Source organism: Macrobrachium rosenbergii, chromosome 21 (assembly GCF_040412425.1).
Source record: "Macrobrachium rosenbergii isolate ZJJX-2024 chromosome 21, ASM4041242v1, whole genome shotgun sequence".
Taxonomy (NCBI): domain Eukaryota; kingdom Metazoa; phylum Arthropoda; class Malacostraca; order Decapoda; family Palaemonidae; genus Macrobrachium; species Macrobrachium rosenbergii.
This window is the reverse complement of record NC_089761.1, coordinates 31530644-31551638: the sequence shown is the minus strand read 5'-3', so window position 1 is coordinate 31551638 and position 20995 is coordinate 31530644. Positions and strand designations below refer to the sequence as shown.

Below are 20995 nucleotides of genomic sequence, written 5' to 3'. Positions count from 1 at the left end.
ATGAATTCCCCAGATTTTGTTCAAGAATTTCTATCTCTGTTTATATAAATATTTTAAGATTTTTTGTTGACTATTGGAGAACTTTTCACCGTAACTTGTATTATTTTTCCAGTGTGTCATCGCCGGTCCCAGTCAGATGACACGTTTTTGGTATTACGGAACCAGTTGCTAGAAACGGGGTGTGTTCCTGGCATCCCAGGAGGTGGACATGCAGTGGCTACAATTGCAGGTTCCACAGCTGTTACCCCACAAGAAATTGTAGAGAAAATGAGTGCAGCTGATCCTTACTTCCAGCCTTCAACTGGTACAGTTAATCCATTTGCACAGTTGAAGCTACCAGCACGGTCACAATTAGCCCTACAAGAGGGCGGCCGCTACTGCCATTCCCTACCTGATTCTCCTACTAGTCTTATGGCACATTCAGTTAGGGAACACTCAGCCAGTCTTGGGAGCAGCAAACACCTCCACACTTCAGATTCTTGTTTATGCCCTCATGCTACACCTCATACTCATTGCCAGTGCCACCAAGAACAACAGTTCTCATCACAAGTGAGCAATAATAGAAAACAGTGCCTCTGTGTTCAGAGTGGTAAGGTGTCAAAGGTTTGTGAGAAAGATGAAAGTTATTGTAAATGTAGAGTCATGTGTGTAGCAGTAGGCTCTTCTCTTTGGCATCATGAGATGTGCCGGACATCTGGTAATATTGATGAAGATGGACACTCAAGCAGCAGCCCTCGCTCAGATTTGGGAAGTGGTGGTGAAGCAGGAAGTACATGTACAGTATTACAAAATAATCACTTGAGTAATCCAGTACGTCGTCGGGGATCGGGGGAAAGTGGATTCTTTAGTGTTGGGGACGTAGAACGTGTGGGGACACCTGAATTATGCCTCTCTTACTCAGAACTAAGTACTGCTTCACTCATATCCACAGAAGATGAAGAAGTGAATCATCACTGTGTAGTACAGCGATCCTCATCTGTTGTCACAGATAGCTCAGAAGATTTATCTAGTCTCGGTTGCTGCCATGACCCGCAGCACTCTTGCGACCTCTCTTCCTTTTGTGAGAGTGAGGATGTGGTGCCTGTTAGTCGTTTGTCTGACCATGAAGTGGACACTGATATTCGTCAGATTGTGGAATTCTTTGAGAGAAATAATGGATCTAGCTCAAGATCAGATGGACCGCGACGCATGTCGTCCCGTGTAAGGCGTCCAGGTTGCCTTGTGCCACTTTTAACCCACAAGTTTAGTGCTCTCCATAGTGGCCACCGCTTAATTAGTGTCACAAACAGTCCTTGTCCTGTGCATCACACCACCAGCACTGCTGTTGCTGGTACTAAGTCATGTAGCACCAAAGAATGTGCAGCCTCAAAGTCTTGCCGTCAAACTTGTCCTCGCATTGAGCGGCGAGACACTTTTCGGGTTAAAGACAGACCAAAGGTTTACATAACAGAAGGCACCGTCCGTGCAAAGCGCGATATTTTTGAAGCTAAATGAAGTGAAATTTATTTTGTTTATGTATCAAGAATTTAATGTAAAATGTTATTTTCTTCTTCCTAGTCACAAGATGAAGTGTTTTGTGATATGAACTAACATTTTTATTTCTTGTCTTAGATGATATGTCAAATAAAAACAAACTTCATTTTTGGTCATCTTTCTGCCTCATAGTCAATATGTCTGTTCTTTTTATAGGTAACCACCCTTCCTGGTAAAACTTTGTAATCATGAAAAGGGCTTGATAATAATTGAATATATCTACCTTGGCTTAATAAATATTTCAATTTTTTGCAACATCATCCAGACTAAGAAATTGTTTCAAACCAAATGATGTTCTCTATCATAGAGGCATGAAATTCTGTATGCAGAAAACCAGTTAAAAATTATAAGGCGTGCCATCAATATAAAGTTTATCAAGGAAACCAAAACTTGTGTACAAGCCCTTTTATGACAATAAACCAATGAGATACCACAAAGGGTGAACAACTTTCTTCCTGTACAATAAAAATTTTGGTATAAGCATCTGTAAAGTGATTCCAATAAGTGAGTAATACTGTGATAAAGTTGGAGCTGTTAGGTAAAACGTCTGTAGTACTGTACTATCTATTAATAGCATAGTGTAAAGGGAAAAATTTTGTGTTTAACAGTTAATCAGTCTTTTTATAAGTGTGTTTGGACTAGAACCGTGTTTCTGTGATTTCAAGTGCTGTTGATTAGATATTACTAGTTCTTCATAGTTCCTTGTGTATTCCTTTGCACTGTGCCATTCCACAGTGGTTCAGCTCAAGTTTTCTTAGTGGATCATAAGCAAGGGAAACTTGGTATTTTATTCATGAGAGTTATGGGGGTTTTAGAAAAATTAGTACAACTGTTTGTAAATACTATGGTTGTTCTTATAATCAGATATTAATGGTTAGTTATTGTGAATATTGTGTTATGTATTATCAGTTACCACCTTAAATACTCCATATCAGCTTTACACTCCACTAAAATTTGCATTTCTTCATCTCTGTATCTTTATTTACTGTTCTCAAACAAGTCAATTTTGGAATATAAGGCTTTCTTCTGCCAAGCAAGAGTAATTCAGCAAGTTTTGCAGTACTTTAGTGCTTGACTTCTTGTGTGGATGATCTGTAACAGAGCATATTGTGCATTGAAAGGCAGGTTGCATGTTGTTTTGAGAAAATCAGAATAAATTTATACAGTGCTTGCTCTGCAAAAGAACCTCTCATTTTATTAGTGCTTCAACCATTTTTGAGGTTTTGTGCCACCAGTTACTGCACTTGCAGCTCAAATTGAATCCTCCCTTTCAGATTTTTCTTGTTTTGCAAAATTCATTGAGATCCTGTATAATTTTTGGTAAAAAAAAAATAGTGTTTGTTTGTACTGCATATTACCTCTCATAAAATCTCTGGAAAGGATTTGGTGTTATTTTGTTATGTTGCTTGTTTGCTTGCTTGCAGATTTGGAATTAGGGCATGAGCTCATGTTTATTGTTTGTGCAAAAACTGAAATTTGCTTTTTTTTTTTTTCTTTCTTTTGTTACTTCTGGAATTATTTGGTGTCCTATTGACAAGTAGCTATTTTTTTCAAGGGTCTCATGCAGCCATTCCTGGAAGTGAAGGTTGCTTCTAAAATTATTCAAAATAGTGACAGCACTCCTTGCATAATGGTACAATCAAAATAATTATACACGTACAAATGTTGCATTTATCTTGATAGTATCATTTTGTCCGAGTTTTACACTAATGTGTAATGATAGTAATGGACTTGGTCACTTGTTACAATAGTTACACGTTCTACAAATGGTATCAGTGGCATTCCACATATTCCAGGTTACAAACATGAAGAGGTGATTATTATATTGAGTGTATGTAACCTACTTAATTTCAGAGACTGATCAATGAAAGTCTCCACATAAAACCCCATTTTTCTGTGAATAGTGGAAATTTTCAGCTTGGTCCATTGAATTTTTAAGACTTATTTGCAAATCTGAAAAAAAAATTGTCATTCATCCTCTCATGTCTAGTTACTTTGCCCTAGCCTGATTATTTTCAGAAGCATTAAGATATCTTTTGCAGCAAGTGCTTACAAGGGTGGTACGATCTAGCTGAATGTGTTTCCTTGACTATTATGTAGTATATTACCTGTCATTTCCTATTTTGTGATCTCAAAGAATTGAGATCTGCACATCCAGGCTATACGAGATCTTCATGAATGTCTTTAGTGCTATACTCAAACAGAAATTATGGGTTTGAATCAGTCTATTAAATTTTTTACGAATATACGTTTTGTGAGACCTTCAAAATAATTAGTAAATTGTTACTTGGGAGTGTTGTCACTGCTTGCTTTTATATTACATAAGCATGTTATGGTCCAAAAGATATTTTGTAAACATGAGATACTAAAGTGCCTTTGCCTGTAAGAGCTAAAATTCCTCCTATGTAATTATTGATACTTGAGAATGCTTTGATTGTATTTTATTTTTTTATGTTCAGCAAATAGTCAGGACAGATTCTTTTGTATCTTTATTTCTAAAATTACTGTAGTGTAGCTGTATTATAGCTCATTTCCTACGGGTCATTGAAATTAATTTTGTACATCATTCTTCAATAGAACATGCTTATCATTTGCTTTTTACCCGACTGAAATGGAACATATTGCATGTATTGTGCTTTTCTTGCTTTCAAGGCAGTGTAATTTGTTTTTAAGCATGATGGTTTCCATTTTGCAAACACACAATTAACCATTAGGTTTGTTACCATCTTACAAAAGTCAATTTTACCAGCATTTGTAATGACACTTAAGCCCATGTTGTTTATCCCATTTCTGACTTTCTGTTATATAAATCAGTTCTGTGATTTACAGGACATAATGGACAGTCAGATGTTCATAAATACTGTCATTAAAAGCTTAATTTTGTCTTTTGTTTCCTCAAGTTCAAATGGTTAAGTTTTGGTTCGTCCTGTTTACAACAATAAAGTGCGAGCATTCTGCAACTTTACAACAGTAAAGTATGAGCATTCTGCAAACTGCTTAAAGTTGCAGAATGCTCATACTTTATCGTACAGTAAATCTTTCAGAAATATTTCCTCACGAAGTTTTAGTAACAACAGCCTATTAGTCCATTTTAGGATAAACATTATTGGGCATTTGTTCTTAATGAAGACCTACCTGTTCTTGAACTATCCATGTAAATACTTTCCTTTCTTGGCTATTCATATATTTTTTTTTACAATGTATGTATAATGTCCTTACCTCATCTCAGTATTTTGTTGAAATGGAGATTTGTATATAATACATAACACTAAAATTACTTGAATTCAGGTTTCCCTTGTTCTGTTGTTTTTATGAGTGTATAATTGTCGTATAGTACAGTACAAAGGAAGTAATATTGAAGGAAATGTACCCTTATGAAAGTAGTACAGTACTATAGGCAGCAACTTCTTTCTGGTGACTTTTAAAAACTTTTAATCGGTAACATTTGAAGTCATGTGATCTCTAGATATTGGAAAAAGTAACTGATACAAATATAACCCCCCTATTTTAAGGGGTTTTAAATGAAACTTCCCTGCTGAACTCAAAAATAAGGCTTTTACATAAATTATTTTTGGCTCTAGACAATATTAATTTAACAAGATGTTTATTGCCATTTGACCTCCCTCTGTTTATATTTGTTTGTATGGAAATACAAACCATCATTTTTTTTTCCTTACAAGCATTCCTCAAGCACAAGCTGGAATGGTCACAGAAACATGATAACAAGGTGGTTTGTTGCGGGTAGGTGAATTAGTTGGGGGAAACCCCAACTCACCAGCAGTAAGCTAACATTGAACTTTATTCACTTGTGGTCAAAATAAGACTTCTTGCTGCTCTCTAACATTTCAACTTTTTATCGTATATATGGTGTTCGTGTTTATGTTCAGCAGGGGTTTGAACATGAGAAGTTAATGGCAAAAGGCTTTTTAGGGTGTAAGTTTGCATTTGCCATTTAGTGTAACCAGTTTTGTTACTCTACAGTGGTATGTCTTGCGAGGGGCATGTTGGCTGGTCTCCTTCACAATGCAAGCATGCTTCTTCTTCCTCCTCCTCCTCATCTTACTCTGTCTTGTCCTTCTTCTATGGGAAGAAGAAAAGGTCTATTTGAGTGAGCACCTTCCTTCTTTGGGATTAGCGGCAGCATTTGCTACCCATTTTTCATAGTTTCTGCTAAGGAACTTGATGTTGTTGAGCCTCTTTTCGCAGTCATCTTGCCTGTGGGGATACCCCCAGGTATTGAGCACAGACAAAACTCCTCTGACACTAATTCCTGTCTCAACACATCTGCTGTAGCTGACGGTAGTAAGACTAGTGGATGGAATAAAATAAAAATGCAAACATGTATCATCTTCCTCCTCTTCCATCTCTGGAGATGCTTCTGATCTCATACACATCAAGAAGGGGCGAGGTGTACACCTGTGAGACAAAGCTCTGCTTAGGTGTGCAAACAGAGAACAACCTTCATCTGTACATCATCATCTTGAGGATATTGCAGTATGGATAGCTGCAACAATCCGAGATCATGGTGATGGTCACTCTGAAGTGTAAAATGAGTGACGATTGGTGATGCAGGTGCAGAGTTGGATCGCCTAGCTGTTGAGCTATCAGCATGGATGTTCCTGCTGCAAGGAATGTTTTGGGAGAGGACAAATTAGTCCTTACTTCCTAGTTGGCCCCATGTTGAGTAGTAGTCTTTTCAGGTCTTTGGCTGATTGAGGCACACAGATATTCCCCTTGACACACTCTTCTATCTTAGCCACACATTTTGAGGTAGCTTTAATTAATGTGTACCAGGGAGCAGGTCACCTTCTCTGACTGGTGTCTTTAACAGGGTTTTTCTCCAGATGAAGCTACTTTGCGGCAGATCGCCAACTTACTTACCCACCTTCATTGAGACAAGCTGCTCCTAAGTCCCTGCAGTGAAGCCTGTTGTTCAGACTTGAGCAATGTCATTGGCCCTCAAGAGCTTCAAACAGTTTTTCCCACCTCATTAGCTTCAGCTTCCAGGGTAAGATATGGCTCATCCTCCACAGCTTAATTCAGGTGCCATAGAGCCCTGGGAATAGGCCTTGGATCAACAGTTTCAGTATTATGAGAGTAAATTAAAAACATGCTTGTGATATAAAAAATGACACCATTTATATTGGACACTGAGTGATATAACTTTGCAAACTTCCAGGGAATGAAAATAAAGTTTTAAGGACATAATATAATAGAGAACTGTAAGTGCAGCTGAAGCTACTTAACACACTAAAGATGTACAAATATTTTCATGATGAAATGAATGTTAAAACCAGTAGAGGAAACATTGAAATCCTCCCAAATTATCAATACTGTGTCTGCTCTTGCAAGTACAAGTGCTACATTTGTAACACTGCATTAAATATCTAATTCTTTTTTGGGCCAATGGGACCTGAATTAACTGCTGCATTTGCTCTTAAGACAGCCCCAGGAGATGGATAAGGTCTCATTTGGAACAAAGGCCCACTAGCCGTTACATCTGCTCCTGTTCGTGCTTCATTCCGTTTAGGTAATCCAGACGACCAAGTTCCCCTGAAAGAAAACATAATTTTAGATTATCAATTTATGAAAAGGGGTATTATAATTTTAGAACAATTTTTAATCACAAACCCTTAACTTTACATGCACTTTTATTTTCAGCAATATAGTAGTTACCATATTCTGAAGGTGCTCAATAAACATAACCAGCTGCATTACTTAATCCTAAGTCATGCAACTTAGGAGTCCTTTGCTCATTAACTTGTTGCTTTTTTGTGCCAAAATTACAGTGTAGATTGAAGTTCAAAAGTATGTTCTAACTGACAGGAAACTCCCCCGAAACTTAATTAGAAGAATTTGTTCTTTTTCCTCTCTTGGTATTTAAAGTTTCACCAATGCTCGCCTGATCAGGCTACGCAGAGGAAAGGTATGTCTTGAGACTGTCCCACTTGACACATGCCAATAAGTTTCCAGACTGTTGGGTGGTCTGGCTTGTCATGAAAAGATCCTGTAAGGGTGTGCCCCACAGCTGCCAAAGAGCCTTGCAGACTCCACATCCAGCAACCAACTGTGGAAAATCCCTGGTGACTGCAGCCCTTTGTCTTTCTGACAAGTAACCTCTGTTTTATCCATCTCGCCTTTGGAAAGGATAGTGTAAACGGCAACAGATAAGTGGCAGTGTAGAGTTGTTGGGGCTGTTATCAGATAATCATAATCCTAAAAACAACCCCACCTTCCATCCCATCCAGGGTTGAAAATAATCTGGGATGTCGTTTACTGCAGTTCCAAGTAGGTCATATGTCCTACTGGACTGAGGCAAGGAACCTTCAGGTTGCAGTTCAAGAACAGACTCTTCCAACAAGCAATACAGTTGCTGCAGCTTCAAAGTGTTGCATTAAAACCTTTGAGAAAGAATCTCCTTCATGGTTTTCATCTAAAAATTCAATAAGACAAGCAAGTTTCATATTGACCATAATGCAGTCCTGGGAACAGAAGGGTCAAGAGCTCTTCAACCCCATGCCCAGAGTAACACGCCAACACAAGAACTCCTCTCCTCTTCAGATGACTGGGAGCAGCTGCTAGGGAAGAGGAAGTTACCTCATAGGAAAAGAGGTAGCAAAGGGCCACTTGACACCTTTGCTTAGGCACTACCCTATCATGAAGCAAACTGCTAGTAGTCATCTTTTCTCTTGGTACAAGAAGAGATGAAGCACCATCATTGGTGAAGAATCTAACTTAGTAGCCTCAGACTTTTCACATTTATGCCCTCTAGACAATCAGCAGACCTGGACTAGCAGAATTATGTCCAGAGTGGGAGGAATGATAAGCCCTCTGATACGTCATTATTCTTAAGAGCAGGCTCATTAGGGATACTTTTCATGGGAGGGGCACACACTTCAGCTTGGACCATTAATGAAGCAATGGAAGCAGAAGCTCAAAAGAAGGTGTAGTAGGGTACCTGGGAAAAGATTTCCTCACATGGATAAGATTGGAATTGGCAGAACTGGAATGTGAATAAATCTTGAAATTAAAGCTACACAGTAAAGCCAAGCATAGAGGTACTTTCAGCCATCAATAAAAAGAGGAAACTGGAGTGGCTACACAGCAAGACATGAGATCCAAAAAATAAATGAAATGACATAATATGATGTAAAGGTGAAACAAAGAAAACAAGTTTCCGTAAAAAGTAGTAATTACAGTGGTTGGACAGCAAGATGGCAGAACAAGACCAGGAACCGCAGCTGACAAGAGAGAATTTGAAAACAAATGGAGTGTTGGAGGGGACTGGCATAACCTGAATGATAAACAAAGGAATACAAGAATTACCACCATAAATAAACAAGAAATGAAACCACACAGATGAAAACATGATGAAGCATTGCATGAAAAACTGATGCAAAGATTAAAAAAAACAATTTTGCACTTAAGAGCACGTTCGTAAGATGTGACGGGAAGAACTAAGAAGTTGCTAATAATTGATGCCTCATGGGTGTGTATGCACACACAATTTTACTTAGTTCTTTCTTTTTAAATTCTTGCCTGCTTGATGAAACCAACCAAATTGGAAGCAAATCAAAAAAAGAACATCAGACAGACATCCTAAGTACTAGTCACCAAGTCAATTTCTGGAAAAGCAGTTCTGATCATTTCCAGGAATAAATTAACTTCCCACCAAATACAAAGGAGTGGTAACAAACTTTTTAAAGACGTCAAATGATCACTGAAAGAAATGGTTAATTCTGGCTGCTTTATCAGCATTTATTTTTATGCCCACATGAGCAGGGGTTCAGTACATTTCACCATGTAGAAACACTTCATATAATTTGTGGAATGAAAACAACTTCTTGTACTAAATTATTTTTAGGATAACAGTTCTGACGGGCTTTTACGGTATTTATCATCGCTTAAAATTACAGTCAGGCAGTAGCATACTATAAAAGCTGAATTTATTGCATACTGTTATTACAATAAAAAAAAATATTGGTAAAGATAAGCCACTTTATGACAGTATTGGTAAAGATAAGCCACTTTATGACAGTAAGTGTACTGGATGCTTAAGGTGCACTTCTGCCATTCAAAAGCTTACTGGAGGGGAAAATCTGTACTGTATTGGCAACATTTTTCCTGGAAGCCTAACGAACTGAGAACATTATTATTATATATATATACTTACCAAAGAACTGTACAGTCCTCATCAGAAATACTAAGAAATATGCTTCCCTAACAAAATGGTTTCTCATTCCTATACACAATACAAAATTAAGAAAAAAACTAAGTCCTGCAAACCAAAGTTCTATACCATACACAAACATTAATAAAGGACTCCCAAAACTCAAAATTTCCTTAATTCGTCAGCAGACTACGTGAGCAAATAATTGAAAAAACCCTACCTGCCACAATCACCATATGAAGCTGGATCCATAGGGTCTAAGTCATCCTTCTGATTACGTCTACGACCCTTTCGATCTTTGTCTCTATCACGTTCCCTGCTTGTGTCTCTACTTCTCTCCCTTCGTTCGAGCTTTCTCTCACGTTTTTCATCTCTGCTCAACTCTTCCTCAGAGTCCTGAAATATTTTCAATTCATAAGTTTAAATCTTAATCATAATTACATAACAATACACTGGACATTAAAAAACTAGTACAGTAGAAAGTTTCTAATATATTGTTAACAATATTAAAACACAATCTGAAAATTATACAGTATGTGATAATAAGGAAAGTAAAACCAACAAATTTCATATCAATAAAATTGGAATAATAATTTATGCAAAATGTAGGTGTTGTATGGCTCCTACAATGTTCAACAAAAGTGTACTGTGGTCAGTTTAACTTACTTTTGTACTGTGGTCAGTTTAACTTATGTTAATTAAAATTCCATATTGCTTTCCCAAATTACCTCCAAATAGACTGACCAAAAGCATGTGACAGTTACACAAGCTAAGCTACAAATACTGAATACTGTATAATACCTACAAATATGAAATATTCAACTTTATAAGAGCTCAATAACCTAAGCTCATTTTATCATTAAGTATAAAAATAATTTTGGAAATACAGATAAATGCAGACTTGAAATGTCACATCTTTAATGTTTTTTCCTAGGTATACAAACCATAACTTTTGTATGTAATATTCCCAGTGCAAGTAGGAAATGGTTGATGAAGCTTGATGGCTAGGTGGTTAACTAATGACAGGTTTGTGTGTGAGAGGGAGAGAGAGATAGAGAATCACTCACCTCTGTACCCTGATCCCCCCTCACTTGTTTTAACCCAGGAATATTCCATTAGGCATCATGGACTATGTAGGGTGATTGGGGTGGGATTATGATAAAAGGCTCCTGTTTTATAACTGGGGAAAATATAAATACAATATTCCATATCTGTTCATGCAGAATTACAAACCACTGCCGTTTGTCTAATTTCAACAACTGACTAGCAAGCTGAAGAAAAATGACTCCTGACATAGCCTAGCATGAGGATGCACAAGCTGATAGGGACCAGGCTCAGAATGAGCTGTTTCTGAAGACTTGCTAAACAAAAATTTGCCAGAAACCTCTACTTCACAATAAGGGTTGGAAGCACAGGTCACTGGGCAACTATATCACCAAAGTCAATAACAAAACAGTGGGCTAAGATGAAAAGCCCACCTACAACATCCCATTAACAGAGACAGCATAAGGAGTGGCAAGTTCTGAGCTGCTCCTGTATCATGGAAAAAAAAAAAAAAAAAGCTAGACATTCATCCCTTTGACCACCAGCTTATGTCATCCGAGTACCTTAAGCAAGATACTTTTCTGTGTCCTCTGAAATGCCTACCCCAACCGGGTAGTTCTCGTCTTCATGGATACATAATATTGAAAATTTTAAATATTCCTCCTACCCTTCAAGAGTTGCCAATGCATAAGGCAAATGTAAAGCAATGGTTCATACTTAGTGCATATAGCGCACATTATCTAACAAGGAACATATTAAGATTTTAAATACTAAGAGGTACACATTTTATAAAAAAAAAAATTTTATTACAGCAATTGCTGAAAAATGTTATGCATAAAATACCTCTGATCTGTCGCTATCATGGTCATCTCTGTCGTCGTCATCCTCTTCCTCAACACGGGACATTTCATTTTTATCATCATCTGAAACTCTGTTCTTGTTTACTTCTGACAGCATTTCCTTACGGAGCGTTGCAGCAGATCTAGAAACCTGGCAGCGAGGATGCCCAGGAGGTAGCCAAGATACTAAGTCAGTTTCAGAATTCCAATAGTAAAAACGGCCACTGAAAAAATACAGTAAAGTATATTACTATGTAGAGCAGCAGTTGTATTAATGACCTCAATATAGTTTACCATTTTTTGACAGACCAAATGACCTTACATTTACCCCACTTGGCTTCCAACATTATATAGTACTGTACATGGTATACAGCATATTTGCTAACAATCTACGTTTTAAAATCCAGATGTGCAAGGCCTTTCATAATGAATAAAAATGTGTACCATATAACTAAAGTTCTAAGACGCAGCCTTAACCTGTACCATTAAAGCTGATGTAATAAATTTATATTTTTAAAAACAAAAAATTTTTGTTCCTACATTATTCATAATACAGCGCATTTCATAAGCCCTCAGAATTCAAGACATCTTAGTTCACTGCAAAAGAAAAATTAAAAAGATTGGCGGCAGCAGGAGGCAGCTAGGCACCTTGACTAGAACCCTATCCCCACACTGGTAAGCAGTCTCACTTCTTGTGTAGTCAGGACAGCTGCAAGAGGCCTGAGGGGTCTGGAGATGGCACAACAGATTTTCAGTAATGGTTTCGCAGAAAACATTAGTTTTGTTTTCCATTATTTATAAAAACGTAGCACAAACAACAACTTGGAAAGAGGAAGACAAAACTGCTGATACTCCTGACTGAGGCAAAGGCACCTACAGGATCTTAGGTAGAGTTCCTCCAAAAAGAGAAGATAATGAACCTGTCTCTGAGCAGAAAGGGAAATCTTGACCTGTCACTACAGATGAAATGCATTAGTTTGCAGCCGTATGGTTTATGGAAGATGAAGGCCTGAGCACTTAGACATTGTGTACAACACAGCAGTGACTGACCCTGGAAAATCAGTTACAACAGGATGCCACGAGTAGTCCCCTGGGTCCAAGTTTCTAACTGACGAACGTAAAACCTTTCTTACCATGACAACCAAGCCAAAGAAAAGGTTATCCATATAACCTGAAAAGTTGGTCTGACAACTCCACATGTAACTACTAAAACAGTTACAGTTGTAACTTTGAAAAATTAAGGAGACAGAGAAAGCTCTGATCTCATAAGATAAAACCTAAACCTGGGCTCCCTCATTCTCTAACACATTGCCCTAAAAGCTTAACATGAACTGCCTATGCCAACGGGAGATGGTGTTCTTTAAAAACTGCTTCTTACAATGTTTCATAGGAAGAAATGGCAACAGGAGGAGGCCCTCATAATCATACAAAGTCAGCTGAAAAAGAGAAGCCCAAGGGGTAGTGTGTTTTCACCTTGCTACAAAGAGTGTAAAGTTCATTGACCTGTCTTTAAGAATGAAATACCTAACACCCACAGCAAAAGAGAGTACAACAATTAAAAAGCATTCTACTGCTACCTCCCTCCTTAACGGTGGTGAAACCCATTGGTTCCAATAACATACAAGTAAAAAATTCTGCTAAATTTCTATGGTGCAATTGAATTTTCTGTACAGCATATAATACTGCAAGAAACTCTACTCCACAGCTCCCAAAAAACTGCCATAAAATTCGGCTCATCTACTCAAGTCAAATCACTGTCAAAGCTACAAATAAATCCTAAACCACATCCTGAGTTCCATCCTACAGACTAGAAGCTCCATGCACTGTGAGAAACAATTTGGTATAAACTTTACTAAATAAATATGAGGTCGACCCTCCCATTATCATGATGGCTCTTAGTGTAAAAGGATAACTGAACAATTAAAAAAAAAAAATCTTTCAAGAGCACTTTTGACCACTTTCAGAAATACTGTATTTAGAGAATGGAATACCAAACCATCCCTATAATTTCAATATTTAAGTACTCAGCATGACAGTGTTCTGGGTTAATATCATATAAGAGTACTTATCTTATACACTAAATTAGTGATTATCATATATTTCATACAAAAGAAAAGCATTAGTAATTTTATTGTCTAAGGGTATATCCACACTCCAGCAAAACATTATAAAGATATGTCAGCAACTTGTCAGACACCTCACAAACAAGTTAAATACAAGTCTACAACTTATTGGTAATCTTATCCAGTGCTTCATACAATTATCCAGCATTTCCCAAAGATTTGTTCCCCCCTTACAGTTGCTGACTTAGGTCAAGCTTTTCTGGAGTGTGGATGTACTCTAAGATGTACTTTCTGTTATGGAAAATCACATAACTTCTCATGACAGCTGAAAACTATAAGTAAGAAGTCTACAATTCATGCCAAGTGATATAGTGACTGCACTGGACCGTTACCAGTATTTCACTTCACCTTCTTTAATACTCACATTCCCTGATCTAAAATTTCCTTCCAATGTGATGGTAAAGGGTATTTTTTTAGCATCTTTATTCTCCTCGTATCATAATCCTTGTTCAAGGGAGGTGGGTCCTTCCACTGCTCTCGGCACATATTTGAACATTCATGGTAAACATTCCACTTATTAGGACAGCCTACGTAACCCTGTTTCAACACAAAAATATTTCAGTTTAGTAAAAATCACCTTACTAACTAGCACATTACCAAACTTATTGAGAAAATTACTAAAAATACACACTGTACTGTAATCTAAAGTCATCCTCATGCTCCATAGATACATACATCTGATTTTACAGGTTTAACACCTAGAAAGGAGAGAATGGTAGTCTCTTTCAGAGATAAATTTTCATCCATTAATAGGGAAAACCCCTTCCCACCTTTTATCCATCTCAGCAACTTGGTTGGTGTCTACCATAGATCTTGAGGAGTCTTTCATGCTTCCTCGGACATTCTTATCTGATTCTCACGATGGGATAAACCTGGTACTTCTGAGAGAATATTTGCTGTTATTTTGTAATGTTTATTTTTTTACTTCAAAGATCTCTATATCTACAGATCTCCTACATCATGTAGGAGGCATTCATCATAATCTGTCTGCAAAATAAGAGATGTATACAGGTGGGAAAGACTATTTTCATCCTAAAAACTATAAACACAGTGATGCCACTATACTTATCAGCTATAATTGGCAACATTAGCTGAAGAGGTATGGCGAGACGATGATAATGGAGTAGCAAAGACACACCTTAATTAAGAGCTTACGTGTATGTGCAACAATAAATAAACGAACTGAAGGCTTTGCTAAATGTAAGAATAGGATGTATACCAGGGCCAATGATGGAGATTTGGATGTGAGCAAGTAAAGCATCAGGCATATCCTTGTGAAGAAAAATGTATTTAAAGGCCGTAGCTATTGATAAAGTTGTGTAGGACAATTTGTTAAGTATAGTACCCAGAATAAAGTAACATACGCATAGGCTATCTGTGACTATTTAACTGTTGTTGATGACGCTACACTGGCTAAAAATCACTAGCTCTTTATTATAAAGTAAGACAAAGTAGAAAATAAATGCCATTTCCACTGAAAGAACTGTTCCTAAACCAAGAAACAGGACAATCTGGTATTATTTTTAATATCAATTCACTATCAACTTGACTAAAAAATTTATGATTTCATTACAAAGTAACACTAACTATATACTTATCAAAATGAAAAGTAGCAAGAGCTCAACTACATTAATAATCACTTAGGGCTACTAACTATACTTAGCCTGAACTCTTCAAAAGTCCAGAGTTTTTTTTATATTTCCTCCAATTTAGATATTTCTAGGACATGGTGTCACATTCTTTCATTGCTTCAAAAATAAAACATAAACATTCATTATTGCTTCTAAAATAAAACATAAATATTCATTATCGCTTCTAAAATATATCATAAATGTTCTGGTAACAATGCAATCTACTCTCACATATGAAACAATGAAACTCTATCACTCACCATATAGGGGTCTATAACTTGTGGTTCGACAGCACTGAAGCTCAATGTCGTCTGTGGAGGGGCTTCGTCATAATCTTCAGCAATAATTTCTTCTTCTGCTGGGGCTGCAGTTTCTGGTTCAGCAATAACTGAAAGGTATCATCAGCAAAATAAACTAATGCACATGGTATCAAATATAAAATGTATGACTATAACAGATATGAGATTCATTTAATTATGCAACCCATGAAAATGCCTAACTATAGAGTACTGTAATACCCAAGACATTGAATTTTTACACAAAAAATAAAAAGCTCTATAATGACTGATGGAAAGTATAATTTTTTCATTACAAACTTAATACGAATCAAAACATGTACTTTATTGCAATAACTCTTTTAAAGGGTTCTTTTGTGTACCTCAAGATTCAACATGCTACAATTGCATGAGTTTTTGTGTCCTGTTCAATTCTGACCCTATCGATGTTTGTATACAGACCATTTTTATTTTATGATATGATAGGAAAACTGTAAATATTTTGCACTTCAATACATTTATATTAGTTCTTCTGTACAAATGGTGTACTGTAGTCTAAATCAAGGATGCAAAATAAATGACAGGATACCTAACAGTGAGATACTTTAATTCTTAGCCTAAACCAAATTAGAATCAGTTATGGTCAAATGACAGTTGTTTTAGGGGCTTTCCCATAAAGAATATAGAGGAAAGTGAATAATAAGAATTGTATTTACCAATAAAAATATGAAGGCTGGCATCACTTTTTAAGTACACTGTTATTCTACTGACAGTGCTCTGTACTACAAGTGCCTAGACACTCGGAGATGATAGGCATTTGTAGTGGATGCATTTACACATGAGCCCTTATGCAATATTTGTTTGTTTTCCAGTTACATAATATTTGAGTAACTTTTAGCCAATTAAGACTTCAGAATGTCTGATGATTCCCAAATGTCTTTGGAATCCTTCCCAGTTTTTGCCTTATATATTTAGTTTAATATTGGCTGCCTAATGTGCAAGCATTACTGACCGCAAGGCACTAACTTGATTTATTTTATAAGCAAAATCAACAGTAAAACAATTCTGTATCCTTCTGGAAGTGCCATAATCTGTTCCACTGACAAATACCTCTCCTACATGAATTGCACACCAGGAATGAGACGAGGAAGAAATGTGTGTCCTCTAGCAATAACTCCTGATCTTAAGGTGCAGAATGTGCTGTGTGCAATGCAAAGGAGAAGATACAGGGTTTCCCACAGCCAGTTAGGCCTGGTGTGTGAGGTTAGGTTCAGATGAATTTCTTTATTTTACCTTATGAAACATGGCACTCTAGGTACAATGGGAAGGGTTCACCCCAGATTGAGTAAGGACCAAATGCCTTGGGAAAGACTATACCTTACAGCTTACAGCACTCTAGGTCACATAAGTAGTAAGAATCCTGTGTCCAAAGATAGGTTAGGCTGGATAAGTTTATGTTTGCATGCCTCCCTGTATTTCATTCTATGAATTATGGCACTCTAGGTCAAGTTGGGTTGAGGGAAGGATTCAGCATCTGGCCAGGAAAGGACCCAGTGCCTTGGGTTAGGTTAGGGAATGCAGGGAAAGGATGCATGCTGACGACTGGCCTAGTAACATCTTTATCCTTCACGATGTTCTATGATTAGCCTAAAGGCTTGAATCATGTACTTTTCAGATGGCTTGTCTTGTGATTTATATATGCATTCTGGACCAATCCTGAGGAAATATAGTTGCTTACACATTATTCTGTTGTGTCACATCCGGCATGGAGCTTGCCCCGGCCAGGTCAAGTCACGGCATCTAAGGATAAGCAACAGCTAGTACCAAACATGGCGGAAGCTCAATTGGACGCCGTGTTTAGTACTAGCCCCTTGGGAATCAAAGTATTATATACATCCGTTTCTATATTGTGTGGTCGACACATTATATTAATTAATAAATGATATCTCTGATCCCCCAGGGGCTAGTGCTAAACACGGCCTCCAACGGAGTTTCTGTTATGTTTAAGTACTAGCACCTCGGAGGTGGCACGTAGATAACAAGCCAAAGTGGCAACAAAGGAGGGTTAGGTTAGGATGTATCCCTGTTGAAATGTCTTCGATCCACTGTGAAACAAACTGCGATTTACAGACATAATGTGCACAACTCTTCTGCACTTTCACCTACACTATTCCTTTCGGTGACATTCATTCATTTTTGGCCCTGCCCCCCACCCCAAACTCGTAAAACCCTCAGAAATACCAAACCTGGTAAAACCACACCCTTTTGGTTCAATAACTACCTTTTTCTGTGCACGCTGGGCGCCGTGCTTAGTCCAGCACCCGGGGGGTGAACTAAAAGACAAATAAAAGACGGTTAATAAAACAAACACAAACGGACGATAAACGTACGCAAAATCATAAATACAAAATGGTAAATATCTTGGTCAGCGACTAGTCGGAACCAGGCTGCGGTAGTCGTCTGCAGTTTTACCAAAACACCCTTTATCTCTGCAGCCACTCTATTAGTGTTAGGCCTACGTTACGTATACATATAAACACACATATACATATACATAGACTGTATATACACAGGCCTACAGGCTAGGTCATTTTTGTTGCTGCAAACGAGCAATTTGGACCAACTGCGAGCGATTAACCATCAGAAGATAAATGGTTCATTTATCTAGCGAGAAATTAAGGTTCCACAGGCCTAGGTCTGACTTGCGTCACACAGTCTAGCTAAGGCAGGCTGACAGTTTTACCTCGCCACTCGCAGTCTAGCCTAACCTACATCACCCCCCTGTCAGACTCGGCTTCTATTTATACGCCCATATACAACGCAGGAAGCCATATTTACCGGGTTCTTTGGGCACGCTGATGATGCCCCTCTTCGCTAATTTCGCGGCTAATGCCGGGGGAAGAGGCATCTTGTATATACGAAGTAAATCCTCAAATCCTCAAATTGTAATTCGGGAAATTAGGATTTATAGAGACGACAACAACGCGACTTGGGCTTAAACGACGGACGTTGACTCTCAACGGCGTTGTCGGTTTTGTTGTCGTTTTATTATGTGACGGTTCTCATTACGTTGGCAAGGTTAATATAGACAACTGCTTTTCTATATTTGTCTATATAATCAGTGCTTGGGGTTTGTCGTAAGTCTAGAGTCTTCATGGAATTTACGTAGCTTTCCATAATGAAAGCATAAAGTTAATTTGTTTGTTTTTCAAAGAGTAGTGATTCTCATTTCGTTTACCTGGTGATTAAGAAAACCCTCTTTTTTTCAGCACTTCAGCTTCTCTGATAAGTCTAGGGTCTCTATACTATTTATTAGTTTTTTTAATCACTCATGGCAAGATATTTTACTTCATCCAGTAAAGTCAATGTATTTTCAAAAATGCCATTTCTTCATGTTTTCATTATATAATGGACGAGACTTGAAAACATATAAAAATGAATTTTTGCTGAGTACTAAAACGTTCACGTAGCAACTGCATTGTATTTTTAATGATGTAAAATGTTTTATACACACACACACACACACACACACACACACACACACACACACACACACACACACACACACATATATATATATATATATATATATATATATATATATATATATATATATATATATTAATTAGTTTACTGAGATCAAAATTCCATTAACATTTCTATATCATTAATATATATATATATATATATATATATATATATATATATATATATATATATATATATATATATATATATGTGTGTGTGTGTGTGTGTGTCTACAGTAAAATATGTGTAATCCCCAGGGTCTTAGTGTAATCCTACACAACCAATGTTATAAAATCAAATAAGAAACATGCCTTTAAAACATAGTTTGCAAAATCATATTTAGAATTAATTATTAGAAGATGCAAAAATAACTTCCCCAACACAGCCTTTACACCAGTGGAATAGTCAACAGACCAGTTTAGAAAAGTTGAAGAAAAAATGCATTACGTTTATCACATGACGTTTATTATATGTGCGCAACACTTGAAATGCGTATCTGTACAACAATCTTCTTTCCAACCCATAAAAAAAGCTGTTTACATTCATCTTTATTTTTTTTCATTCAAGCGCAGGACGATTCTATAAAATCGATGTTCAATCATCATTTTCGAGTCACGTAATAAGATTTCCCGTTTTGTGCGCAGTGTGTGGGAGATGCGCTAATCATGAAAGTGAGGAAAAGCTGCAGAGAATGGCGAAAGACTCTGTAATAGAAGGAAAATGAAAGGGGGTATGAGCAACAGTAAGGTTATGAAGATGGAACCATGCATCCTGGTATGTGTGGTGGGAGAATGGAAATGGTTGGTTTGTTTGGAACAGGAGCCTTGCAACCCCATCCCAAGATGCCTGCTGAGAAACTAAATCGAACAGCTTAAGCCTGCACCCTCTCTAAGGCGAAGAGACATAACGTGAGGTATCAACACCTCCTGCAAGAAAGTGACTGGGAACGTCATCTATTCTTAGACTTACTCTGGAAGCGCCAAGGTAGAGAGAGCTGGTGAATTCCCTTCAAACGAATTTGTTGACAGGAGCTCGTCCGATACGCATTCTCTCTCTCTCTCTCTCTCTCTCTCTCTCTCTCTCTCTCTCTCTCTCTCTCTCTCTCTCTCTCAGGTGTCTTAAGCTGGTGAAAGGAGACCAGCTTGGAATTCCGAGAACCTACACACAAGCTGCTTATTTGACCGACGACGCCTACGAGTCTGCGTTCGTGTGTGGTGGTGCTTCTAGACCGTGTTTCAGAAGAAACTGTTTAACTGACATTCAATAAACTTCATGTACGTTGAATTTCACCCGTTCCTTTATTCCTCACGCCGGCTGTGGAAAAGTATCCCTGAGGATGCTGTACAACTGGAAGTTCAAAAGTTCAAGCGAAGATCATAGATGCAACGCACTACTACCCTGAAACAATTCTCCTTGTATTTTAATCATTACTTGCATTTTTATCTATGAATTTGTTAATTTGGTAATCTGTTTTCTTCTCTGAAAACTGATCTCTGCTTTCTGTGTTTTGTTTTACCTTCTGCTACTTCTTTCAAATGAATACCTTAATCTTCTTTGGAAGCTTGAATGTCAAGTCATTGGCCCCTTTAGTGGGCTCGTTCCAAATGAATAGGGGTCCATCTTCTGAATAATAATAATAATAATAATAATAATAATAATAATAATAATAATAATAATAATAATACCAGAATTTAAGGACCGTGGCCTATCGTAAAAAAGCGCTGACAGATAAATGGTTTAGTAGCCACTAAACCACACATGCGATGTAGAAAGGAACTGTTTCAGAAGAGATAAAGAGATGTGACGAATAAATATCTTGTGGATTGTACGTATTCATCCTTGAAGTTTCTTA

At 37.4% G+C, this 20995-nt stretch overlaps 2 protein-coding genes across 7 annotated transcripts in view; one reads left to right on the top strand and one right to left on the bottom strand.

Annotated features, from left to right (window-relative positions):
* The window catches only part of cdi (center divider), a 255934-nt gene extending 254295 nt beyond the window's left edge, over positions 1 to 1639 (top strand). For all 6 annotated transcript variants that reach the window (XM_067123344.1, XM_067123341.1, XM_067123343.1 and 3 more), the window contains one exon: positions 113 to 1639. In XM_067123344.1, the coding sequence (XP_066979445.1) occupies positions 113 to 1494 (1382 nt within the window). In that variant the 3' untranslated portion in view covers positions 1495 to 1639. The remainder of the gene's footprint in view (positions 1 to 112) is intronic.
* Positions 1640 to 3003: 1364 nt separating this feature from the next.
* Positions 3004 to 18628, bottom strand: PQBP1 (poly-glutamine tract binding protein 1). Its single transcript, XM_067123348.1, has 6 exons — positions 18454 to 18628; positions 15601 to 15728; positions 14074 to 14246; positions 11591 to 11810; positions 9924 to 10099; positions 3004 to 7086 (listed from the first exon to the last, which is right to left on the bottom strand). The coding sequence occupies exons 1-6, from the start codon at positions 18521 to 18523 to the stop codon at positions 6921 to 6923; spliced, it is 933 nt and encodes a 310-aa protein (XP_066979449.1). The 5' UTR covers positions 18524 to 18628; the 3' UTR covers positions 3004 to 6920.
* Between the last annotated feature and the right edge of the window lie 2367 nt (positions 18629 to 20995).

Excerpts from the sequence above, each read along its gene's own strand:
- PQBP1 (XM_067123348.1), bottom strand. The coding sequence starts at position 18,523 with ATGCCTCTTCCCCCGGCATTAGCCGCGAAATTAGCGAAGAGGGGCATC. Across the intron at positions 15,729-18,453 it reads CAGCGTGCCCAAAGAACCCG|TTATTGCTGAACCAGAAACT; the intron begins GTAAATATGGCT and ends GATACCTTTCAG. Across the intron at positions 14,247-15,600 it reads AAGTTATAGACCCCTATATG|GGTTACGTAGGCTGTCCTAA; the intron begins GTGAGTGATAGA and ends GTGTTGAAACAG.